Source organism: Suncus etruscus, chromosome 11 (genome assembly GCF_024139225.1).
Source record: "Suncus etruscus isolate mSunEtr1 chromosome 11, mSunEtr1.pri.cur, whole genome shotgun sequence".
Lineage (NCBI taxonomy): Eukaryota > Metazoa > Chordata > Mammalia > Eulipotyphla > Soricidae > Suncus > Suncus etruscus.
The window spans coordinates 53,766,195-53,778,032 of record NC_064858.1 but is presented as its reverse complement, the minus strand read 5'-3'; the positions used below and the strand labels follow the sequence as shown (position 1 = coordinate 53,778,032).

The 11,838-nt window shown below is 38.3% G+C and overlaps 1 protein-coding gene across 2 annotated transcripts in view; it reads right to left on the bottom strand.

The window, feature by feature from the left end:
- Positions 1-862: 862 nt before the first annotated feature.
- Positions 863-11,838, bottom strand: part of TMPO (thymopoietin) — a 35,497-nt gene continuing 24,521 nt past the window's right edge. Inside the window, exons 5-9 of one of the 2 annotated variants that reach the window (XM_049782831.1) lie at positions 4,980-5,099; positions 4,784-4,879; positions 4,391-4,501; positions 2,858-2,946; positions 863-1,549 (exon numbers count right to left, since the gene is read on the bottom strand). In XM_049782831.1, the coding sequence (XP_049638788.1) occupies positions 1,264-1,549; positions 2,858-2,946; positions 4,391-4,501; positions 4,784-4,879; positions 4,980-5,099 (702 nt within the window). In that variant the 3' untranslated portion in view covers positions 863-1,263. The remainder of the gene's footprint in view (positions 1,550-2,857; positions 2,947-4,390; positions 4,502-4,783; positions 4,880-4,979; positions 5,100-11,838) is intronic. The other variant, XM_049782832.1, reaches the window with a different exon arrangement.

Genomic DNA, 11,838 nt, shown 5'->3' with positions numbered 1-11,838 from the left:
ACTGTAAAGTCAAAACTCAAATGAATGTGCTTAGTTTTTTTGTTTTACTTGATTCTACTGAAATATTAGTTACCTGCAACTTTTGTTAAACCAAGTTTTATACATGATGTAAATTTCAGCTACAAAAACAAACAAAAAAACCTAAAAGAAAACCCCCCAAAACAGCAAACCACAAAGTTAAGAGTACACAAAATTTCTACTTGTCTATTTCATATTCAAAGTATACAAATTTATATATTAACTGGCATATCCAAGAAAAGTTTACTAATTTGAAAAGCACTTTAAATCAAATCATATTGGGAAATACAGGGTAAGAAAAAAGTTGGCAAAATTTGGTTTTGGTAACAGAAGACAATGTAATAATAAATTCAAATAGGAACATCAGACCGGTGATTAAAAATTTCTAATTTCTACAGACACAGATACACATTCATTTATCTAAAAAAATATTTTGGTAGCAAATTGGGCTGACAGAATAATGTGTTGCTTTAAATAAAATGTGCAAGCTTCTAATCATAGCCTTAGAGAGGAAGCTACACAGCTCTTAAAATCCGCATAGCTAGAGGCTTTCTGGAGACGTGCACCTCACCCTGAAAGATCCCAGCTGAGAATCTACTGTATTTAAAGGGTCTTACTGCAGTAGGACATTCATACTAAAAATCTCTTACAAAGTGAGTACAATAGGGCTACAACAGTTAACAATACTATTAATAAAAGTTACAGAAATTATTGCTGTACTTTCCCCAGAAACACAAACTTTATTAAAAAAGCACAACCCCAAATTACTTTTCTCTTACTGAATTTCATGTTTCACACACACACACACTCACACACACACACAGCTTGTAAGTTTTTTATTCAGTAGAGTTCTTAAAATCTTTTCTGTAAGAATTCAGAGTATTTAAATGTGAAGTTTCACATTCTCTACGTTTTGCCCTTCGTATTTCCCAGATACACAAAACCATATACATTTTTCTCAAAAACAAAATAAGATGTCCATATTAAAAAAATAAAGCCTACAAAAAAGTTCCAGAGCTAAAAAAAAAGAGTATTCATATGGCACGCAGTGATCTCCTGCTAGTCCAAAGTCCAAGACAATTAATGAAGTCCATTTTTATATCCTGTTTGCTTTGCAATGGAATACATTTACTGAGGTGAAATCACATTATTTTTAGTTCTCCAGTCAATAAGTATACACAATTTTTTTTACAGTTATTAAAAACAGGAGACCGTTGAGTGTTTAGTGTGCCAAAGAACTATCATTCAGTCGGAAGTTAGAGAATTATCAGAAATAAATTTCCTGAATGGATTTACTTGGTTGGTTTCCATAGCTTGATAGACAAAGAACAAAAAACCAGCCACAACAACAAATAGCAAAATTTTTATCCACATGGGAACGGAATGTCCCTTTTTTGTCTTTTCCGACTTGACATCTGTCATGGGAACATACTTAGGAACATACTTAGATGAAAAAGATTCCTCCATCCTGAAATCACTGAGTTCTAATGGTCGGCCCGCAGCCCCTTTAATTGGTCTGCGGCAACTAGCACTGTTGGGAGTAAAAGAGGGAAGAGAAAAATTAATTTCAGATAAACTCATAATTTAGACAAATCACGTCAATATCACTAATTCCAAAGATTTACCTTGAGGTAAGAGTAGAAAATCACTATGTATAAGCAATGCATCAATAAAATTTTAAATATAAGACTATAAACTTTGTAATATAATGCTATATACATATATTCATTTTAAAAGTGAGATGCATGAGTTTTATCAGAAAATAATAACCAGACCTAAAAGACAGTAATGGCATGCTTTCCTTGAATTCTGGCCCTCAGAGTATTGCCAGGATTGAAACCTGAGCACGGAGCCAGAGTACCAACAAGTATGGCAAAAACCAACAAGTACGCCCCTATAGTATGCCCCTCCAAAAACAACATATAAGGGGGTCTAAGGGGTTTGAGTACAGGAGAGTAAGGCACTTATAGTGCATGCAGCTGACCCAGTCTGATCCTTGGCATCAAGCATGGTTTCTTGAGCACTGCCTGGGGTCACTTCTGAGCAGAGCTAGAAGTAGCCCCCCAAATAAAAAAAAAGTCAGCTTTTGATTGTAATTCCTTGGAATATAAAATAAACATCTAAAAAATCTTTTCAATCAGAACAGAGAAACTCAACAGTTCTCATTGTGTTTCCGTTTAGGCTTTAAGGTATTAATTAAAAGAACAGGTAAATGTCTTAGAATTCTCCAGTTTAACAAAATTAACTGAAAATGACTAAGGGGTTAAGGTGCTTGATGTATATGCAGCATTCCTAGTTCAATCTTGAACACAGCATAGACACCAAGAACAGGTTGGGAATAGTCCCCAAACTCTGCTGGGCAGAGGAGGTAAAATATTAAGTGGAAAAGGAAAAGGAGAGGGACTGGAGCAAGAAGACATCAGGTAGAACATTTGCCTTGCAAGCAGCAAGCCTGAGCGCATTCTTGACATCCCATATGGTTGGTTCCCTGAGCACTGACAGGAGTAATTCTTGAGTACAGAGCCCCGAACTGCGAAGTGTGGTTCAAAACCAAGAAGAAAGGTAAGAGGAGAGGAGGGAGCGGGGGAGGGGGGATACTCAACTTTCAACTTTAAAGAATATAAACCAGGTGCTTACAAAAATTAAACTTCTCTCAAAAGAAAAGTGGTACAATAGCTTTGTAAAAAGTTTAATATTTTATATATAATAAACTATCATGTTTTAAATTCTAAGTATATATAATTTTATGCCTCTTATACCTCATGCACGAAATAAATGAATTAAGTAAATAAAAATAAAACATTTTCTATTAAAAATAGGCTTCAATGCATCTAAGTACCTAATTCCTGTTGGTGTAGATGCTTCAAATGGAAACATTTCTTTAAGAATATCCCTTTCTATTCTTCTTTCCTCTGTTTTCTCTCCCACCTAATAAGAACAGAAAGTTAACATTTAGTGTAAATGTAAAATATAATTAAGACAATTTAAAACAGAAATTTCAGAGAAAAGAATGTACTTAATTCTACCCTAACTTTAACAACTGGCATTTAGTATTTATCAGCTAAACCAACCTATTCATATTAAAAATGTTTTCTATGACTGCCACTTCTAAATTCATTATTGTTTTACGTATTCACATATTTCAAAGGCTTCCTCTTTACATCAATGTGATGAAGATGTTAATATAGCAACTGGTGGGAAAACTCGCCACATATGCAAATAAGCCTTAGAAAGAGACCTTTCAGTTTAGCTAGTGAAGCAGCTCTAGTTCACTCAGTAAACTTTTTTTTTTTGTTTTTGGGTCACACCCGGCAGTGCTCAGGGGTTATTCCTGGCTCAATGCTCAGAAATTGCTCCTGGCAGGCACGGGGACCATATGGGACACTGGGACGGGATTCGAACCGGGATTCGAACCGATGACCTTCTGCATGAAAGGCAAACGCCATAACTCCATGCTATCTCTCCGGCCCCAGTAAACTTCTTTTGTAATTCATTAGTAAATCACTAAAAATTCATTGCTTCTTCCCCTTAAGAATTTTATTCTTATTTTGGGGGGGTAGGAAGGCAGTCACAACCGGCAGCGCTCAGGGGTTACTCCTGGCTTTTGCACTCAGAAATTGCTCCTGGCAGGCTCGGGGGACCATATGGGATGCCAGGTATCTAATCAGGGTCTATCCTGGGTTGGCCATGTGCAAGGCAAAAGCACTACCGCTGTACTCTCTCTCCGGCCCCCAAGAATTTTATTAACTGAAATAATATATATCATTAAACAAAAGCATAAAAATATAAAAAATTATTAAATAACCAAATAGAAAAATAAATTAAAACGATCATTTTTCAGAAAATGTCTAAATTAATCTAATCTTAAAACACACAAAAAAATCCTTTGTGTCTTTTGCTTTGGGTGGAGGGGTTGTTTACATTCTAACTGCCCAGATCATAATCAGGTTTTGTGAATATTCGATAAAATTATAATGCATCATGCAGTTAGTATTTTAAAGCTTAAATATGCAGAAATTAATTCAAGCACCATAGAAAGTCACGCTAAAGTCCCATGACTGAAGTAACAATGCAGATGGCTTCTCTCACAGCCCAGCTCCATATCAAACTAATTCCCACATCGAAGAGAGCAAATTTCAAGCAACGTATATAAATGACCATTACACTGAAACTGGTAATGTAAGCAGCATACAAGAGCAAGGTAAAGATTCATTAGCTTAGCTACTTGTTAGTTTCTTAGCATTTTCACATATAGAAGGAGGTTTACGCGTGCACACACTTGTTACAACCCCCCACCCTCCAAAAAGGAAAGTTTTTGCTCCCTCCCAAGGAAAGATCAGTGATAGCATGGATCTAAATTTTATTCATTTACTTCAGCTCTTGTCAATGGTTTCTTTGGTGTTCTTCTGGGTATGTCTGAGAACTCAGTGATTGGAAGAATGGGAGCTGCATGCTTGAAATTTCCAGTCACCCTATTGACAACCTGCCAAGATTCAAATTATTCATACTCAGAATTATCCAAACATAAAGACATGTAAGTAGAAAAAATATTCCTATTTCTGTAATAGTCAAAAAATTTTCCCTGAATTCTCACACAGTAAATTTATAATATGAAACTTTGGCTATAATGGTTCAGAATTATATGGGGAAAATCAAGTTAAAAATGTTTAAAAACAAATTTACAACTTATCAAAATTCACCACCTCCCCAATTCTAAATAAAGGGTAATTTACAAATACTATTATAGTTTATGAAACATATTTACTAAAGTTTCGTTGCTTGAAGCCTTTATAGTTTCAGCTATGGGAGTACTTTCTGAAAAAACTGCACCATCTACACGAAAATGCTCTGAAGTTTCCACCTGTTAGTTTGAAAAATAAAACAAAAACAATAAATATAAAGTAATCACTAAAACCCTACCAATTTGAAAACCCAATTCTAAGCAATAAGCCTTGCATCACCCTTTTCCTTGGAGTTCTTCGGGCCCCTCTGGTAGGTTCCCTAGTTAATGCCTGCAGAGGTCCGCCTTTTGAAGATCCACTTGTCCATTCAGGCTCAGTTATTCCAGCTTGAGAATAGCTCTATTCAAGTATCAACACATTAAAAAGTCATATTCTAAAATTAAACACCTTAACAATGGCCATATGAGTATTGAGAAGCCACAGAAAGTCTACAAACACTAATATTCACAAGCAGTGCTAAATCAAAGTACTTCTAAATGTATTGGCTGAACTAACAAATATGTAGGTGGGCCCGGAGAGATAGCATAGTGCGTTTGCCTTGCAAGCAGCCAATCCAGGACCAAAGGTGGTTGGTTCGAATCCCGGTGTCCCATATCGTCCCCCGTGCCTGCCAGAAGCTATTTCTGAGCAGACAGCCAGGAGTGACCCCTGAGTACTGCCAGGCATGGCCCAAAAAAAACAAACCCCCCCCCAAAATAAAACCCCACACACAAATATATAGGCATCACAAAACACTTTAGCGGTGGCGCAAGTGGTATGGCATCTGCCTTGCACAGTTGACCTAGGATGGACCGTGATTCGATCCCCCGGCATCCCATATGGTCCCCCATATGAGTGCATAGCCAGGTATAACCCCTGAGCATCACCGGGTGTGGCCCCCAAAACCAAAATAAATAAACAAATAAATAAAACAAAATAAAAATACACCAAGGAGCCCATCTTTGAAACACAAATTATAAATGAGAGAAAAACACATCAATTGATTCTCATTTTGGGTCTTGCAGTTTGCTGTTCGGCTCTAATATTGCAACTGCATCTCTTGACATTTAAACCAAAAGCAGGCTGATTATGACATACAAGTAATATACTCTAACAAGTTTCCTTATAATACAAAATACAAAATTTTGTACTGTTAGCAAAGATCAAACATTCTTTTCATATGGCGCGAGTCAGCTTCGATTAAAGCCATACAAGTTATCTGAACAAAATTTTTCACGTGTCAAATTCTTTAGAGACAGGTATGAGAAGAAAGAGGCAAGCCTAAAAGTCAAATGCTGAAACCTTGGTGCTGACCACTCAGTGCAGACAGAAAGGAATGTCAGAACACCATACCTTCTAGTTCCTGATTCCTCTCCTGGACAAGCTGACTTATCCTAATATTAAAAATATCAATCACCTGGACCTTTTGTTAAAATGCTAATCATTATCCAAGTATCTCTGGGATGAGGATGCAGATCCTGAAACTCCCAAACAAACCAGGTATTATTTAATTCTGAAGTCACTCTGACCCTTTAAATTCTCTCAACTAGAGAACATATATAAACAATTACTAGGCTAGGGGTCGGAGAGATAGCATGGAGGTAAGGAGTTTGCCTTGGATGCAGAAGGTTGTTGGTTCGAATCCCAGCATTACATATGGTCTCCTGAGCCTGCCAGGAGCGATTTCTAAATGTAGAGCCAGGAGTAACTCCTGAGCGCTGCCAGGTGTGATCCAAAAACCCCAAACCAAAAAAACAAAAAACAAACAAACAAACAAAAAAAACAACATCAATTACTAGGCTAGACTGCCAATCTGTGTCACATGTCTTCCAGTTAAGATGTTTTTAAATTGATGCTTTTAATTCCAAATTAGTATCTACTAAGACAGCTCCATGATATATATATATATATATATATATATATATATATATATATATATATATATATATATATATATATATATATATATATATATATATATATACACCCTATCCTACAGCAAGGAATCACCAATAAGTTGCTTATCTGACTAGAGGTATCACTACAAAACTTCTACAAAGTAAGATATTTTGTCTCGTATGCAAGATGTTGCATTTATCTATATTTGCAAGGAATATTGGATTCCCTTTGACTCAAAGCTGAATCTCTAAAGTCCTCATCCTGAAGTATTTGTTTAATACGAAAAAAGTTAAATGACAGATTTGCACTCAAAACAAATTGCACTCACATGCTAACAATGGCTTTAACCTAAGACTCATTTATGAAGGCAGTGTATCATATCTTGGACTATTTTATAAAATGATCCCTGTTCCAATTAAATCAGAAACTCCAAGAATGGTCTAAGCATAGTTCCTAAGGTAATTCTCAATCTAGCCAAGGTTAAAAACAAATAGTTTAAGATAATCTGAGTTATGACACCTTAAAGATTCATTTTTTTTGCTTTTGGGGTCATACCTGGCAGTGTTCAGGTAAGGTACACCTGTTCCAATCAAGTTCCTTTAAAAACAACAACTATTCATAACTGCTTCCACTTTAACAACCAATTACTCAGTTACAAAAAATAATTTCAAACTAAAAAAATATTCCGAGTACTGCTTATGTCCCCAAACCGAAAGAACACAAATAAAACAAGGGGTTGGAGAGATAGTACAGACCCATATGCCCCCCTAAGCACTACTAGGACTAACTCCTGAGTACAAAGCCAGGAGTAACTAACCCCTAAACATGGACAGGTTTGGACCAAAACCAAAGCCTTAAAAATAAGCAAACAAGTAACATCAAATACCAAAATTCTTCAACAGAGGCCAGGGGATAAAGGAGGATAGTTCACAGAGGCACATGCCTTCAATCTCCTGTACCTTGTACCCCATCCGAGCACTACAGGGTGTCCATTAGTTATTTGTGTCCCATCCACCAACCTAGAACTGTCAGGCCCTCTGAAGCTCTTTAATAAATCCTCCAGGCTGGCTGGGCTGGCTGGCTAAGAAAGGCTGGTAGAGACTCCAACCAAAGGCAATCGGATAGAGGGTGACCCAGAGGAAAACAGCTGTTTCTCCTAAAATCTGGTTATTTATCAAACCCACTGTTCATGCATTATTTTGATTAAATAACTGAAATAATTTCTTGATAATTTTTTGTCGCAATTTTACATCTTTACAGTATCTACCCACATCACGATGGTTAAAAAAAACACTTACATTTAAATCATGAGGCCCAAACTCTAACAACCAAAATTAACCTAACTATGAAGAACTTTCTAAATCACAATGGTTTCAATTTAGGTAGGGCATTTGCCTTGCATGTGGCCAACCTGGGTTTGATCCTTGGCATCAACCCCTCCCGAAGTTTGCATTTGTAGCTGCCCATGGGAATAACAAAAGTAACAAACCTTTTCACTATAAACCATTTATCGTATACACTTGGGTCATATGATTATTTGATTCGGTGCACGCGCACCAAATCAAATGCATGTAGTCTCCAGTTGTCTTCTGCCATCTGCTGGAGGGGGCGGTGCTTCAGTTCAGCCCACAAGTTGAGGCAGAGCTGAAGAGGTAGGTGGGTGAACTGAATTGTATGCCACTGAAATATTTAACCCACAATATTCAATGACACATTAAGTAAAAAACCCATTTAAGGCAGTAAAATTGTATAAATAAATGTTTATAAATCATGATTATAATCAGGGGTTTTGGAGTATAAGGATTCAGGCTTTTAAAAAAAGAATTTGGGGGGAGCCACACCCGGTGACACTCAGGGGTTATTCCTGGCTATGCGCTCAGAAATCACTCCTGGCTTGGGGGACCATATGGGACTCCAGGGGATCGAACCATGACTGTCTAAGGTTAGCCCAAGCAAGGAGAACACACTACTGCTTGAGTCATTCTGGCCTTAGGATTCAGGATTTTTTTTTTTTTTTTTTGGTTTTTGGGTCACATCCGGCAGCGTTCAAGGGTTACTCCTGTCTCTATGCTCAGAAACCACTCCTGGCAGGCTCAGGGGATCATATGGGGTGCCGGGATTCAAACCACCGACTTTCTGCATGAAAGGCAAATGCCCTACCTCCATGCTATCTCTCCAGCCCTAGGATTCAGAATTTTTAACCATTTATTTACAATGCTTTACTGTCTTTTTTTGGGGGGGAGGGGTGTCACATCCAGCAGCGCTCAGTGGTTACTCCTGGCTCTATGCTCAGAATGCTCCTGGTAGGCTCGGGGAACCATATAGGATGCCGGGACTCTAACCACCGTCCTTCTGCATGCAAGGCAAATGCCCTATCCCCATGCTATCTCTCTGGCCACATGCTTACATGGTTTATACACTTTATTAAAGTTGCCATTGAATACTATGGGTTAATGTGGTATGTTAATGGTATACAGTATATCAATCATGTATTATAAATGTAATCATGTATTTATTTACTTATTTACTGATTCCTCAATTATAGTAATTGTTTTGGGTATATATTTTTATTTTTGAAATTTACCACCTGCTGCATTTTCCACCTTGGTTTAATACTCGAGTCACTAAGTTTTCCCAGTTTTTAGGGTAAAATTGGGAGGGACGTTCGGCTTATACTCAAGTATATAGGTATACTTTGATCTATTAGTATTTATTAAATTACTTGTTTAAGGATAATTGGAATTACTGGTTTTCACTCTATTCAGGATACTACTTCTTTCTTAGTCCCCTACCCTTACCTGATCTTTACTCATGGGGTGGGGTCCTTCTCTTCCTGGGTCACAGAAGCTGCTTGCAGTTTGGGTTTCCACAACTAGTCTATCTGCCTGCTGTTATCTTTTGCCAGTGATGGGAAACCTTGCGGTGGATGTTTCCTGAACCTGTTTTGGAAATCCAAACCTTGTGTAGATTATTTCCTGTGTTGCTTCTGCTTCCAGACTCGTGTTCCTCAATCCTCAATCGGGACTGGGACATGAGGTTTCTGCTACAAAGTACTGCCACAGTTATAATTTTCCTACCATTAATTTAGCATTAGCTATCTTTATAGATAAGGATTGATAACCTTCACTCAACAAGATAAATTGCCAACATGTGTGTGTGGGGGGTGTAAATAATCAGGACTTGTTTCCTATAGTGGCTAAGAACTTTCTAGAGAGCACAAGCAGAAAAAGAACTTGGAAGTTTCAAGGCAGAGATGAGGAGATCCTAAGTGAGCAGCCTCTCCTTCCCCTCAGAAGCAGCCCTGGACCAGGAGGGGTGAAGTCTTGCAGAATCCAGTTGTGCTCAAACCTCAACCTCCATCTCTAATCCTATGCAAATCCACAGCAGCTTTCTTATTCCTTGAGGCAAAAAAAAACATCACTATGCCTAAACTTGTCTAAATTCTAGAACCCAAGAGAAAGCCCAACTAGTTTCTCCCCTCCAAAAATTAAAGCACAGCAGAAGGTATCCCCTACACCCTCCCCACAGAAAGACAGCCAGCAGGCCCAGGAAAAGGATCAGTGAGATGTTTACAGTCTTTTTTTTTTTAGATATTTACAGTCTTGAATTTATCATGATATTTATCATTTATCCTTCATGTTGCCATAGTAACAGTAACATCTAACAAAATTACCTGACAAATTGTTAGCTTTTAGAAATATAAAATGGCTGAAATATGAACTGACACTATAATATAAGGCTATTCACTGGTTCATGTTTGCATTACTCAATATGGAAAAACATTTAACCAAAATGAAAGTGTCTGATTACTTTCCAAAATATCCAAAACACATACCCTAGGAATGAAGAGAAAGTTACAGCAGGTAAAGATCTACCTGGAAAGTCAGTGATCCAGGCTCATTGTCTGGCACAGCTGGGTGTGGATGTGGTCTCCCCTCCAAACCCACAAAACACACTGCAACTGTCAAAGTACTGCAGAAGATGGCTCTCCTAATTCTGACATGGAGTGATCTTTAGGAACATACTTTAATAGAAGGAATGTTGGGACCGGGAAGGTGGCGCTAGAGGTAAGGTGTCTGCCTTACAAGTGCTAGCCAAGGAACGGACTGCGGTTCGATCCCCCGGCGTCCCATATGGTCCCCCCAAGCCAGGGCCGATTTCTGAGCACATAGCCAGGAGTAACCCCTGAGCGTCAAACGGATGTGGCCCAAAAACCAAAAAAGAAAAAAAAAAAAATAGAAGGAATGAGGCTCAAGTGATAAAATGCCTTGTATATGAGTTTGGGTTCAAATCCTAGAAGTCCAGGTTCTTCCCCACCCCAGCACACCAATGGGAGGGGTGCTAAGGGTCACTAAGACTGATGGGTGAACCTCCCCAATAAATAATGTGCAGACTACCTTTGATGAAAAAAAGAGTAGAAAAATAATTGGGGCCGGGAAGGTGGCGCTAGAGGTAAGGTGTCTGCCTTACAAGCGCTAGCCAAAGAACGGACCGCGGTTCGATCCCCCGGCGTCCCATATGGTCCCCCCAAGCCAGGGGCGATTTCTGAGCACATAGCCAGGAGTAACCCCTGAGCGTCAAACAGGTGTGGCCCAAAAACCAAAAAAAAAAAAAAAAAAAAAAAAAATAATTGACATATTTCCTTACACTAAAAATGTAAATTATTGGGACCAGAGCAATAGGTCAGTAGTAGGACATTTGCCTTGCATGCAGCGGACTGAAGACAGACCCTGGTTTAATACCTGGTTTGGTACCCGATATGGTCCCCAGAGCCTGCCAGGAAGGAACAATTTCTGAGCAGAACCAGGAGTAAATCCCTGAGCGCCACTGGGTATGCCCCCCACAAAAAAGAAAACTGCACAGTGTGACCCAAAAACCAAAAATAAATAAATAAATAAAAATAAATATATATATATATAAATAATATATAAACTAAAACTTAATAAAAAATGGTTACTTTTAGGTGAAAGGAACTAAAATAGAAATCATTAGACTTCTATTTTATCTAAGTTAAAATTTTTTCCCGGGGCCTGAAAATTACCACAGGGGTAGGGTGTTGTTTTTCTTGCCTTACATGCAGCCGCCTCAGGAGGGACCTGGTATCTGCTATGGTCCCCAGCCTACCAGGGACAATTTCTGAGTGCAGAGCCAGGAGTGACCTCTGAGCATTGCTGGGTGTGGCCCAGAAACCAACCAATCT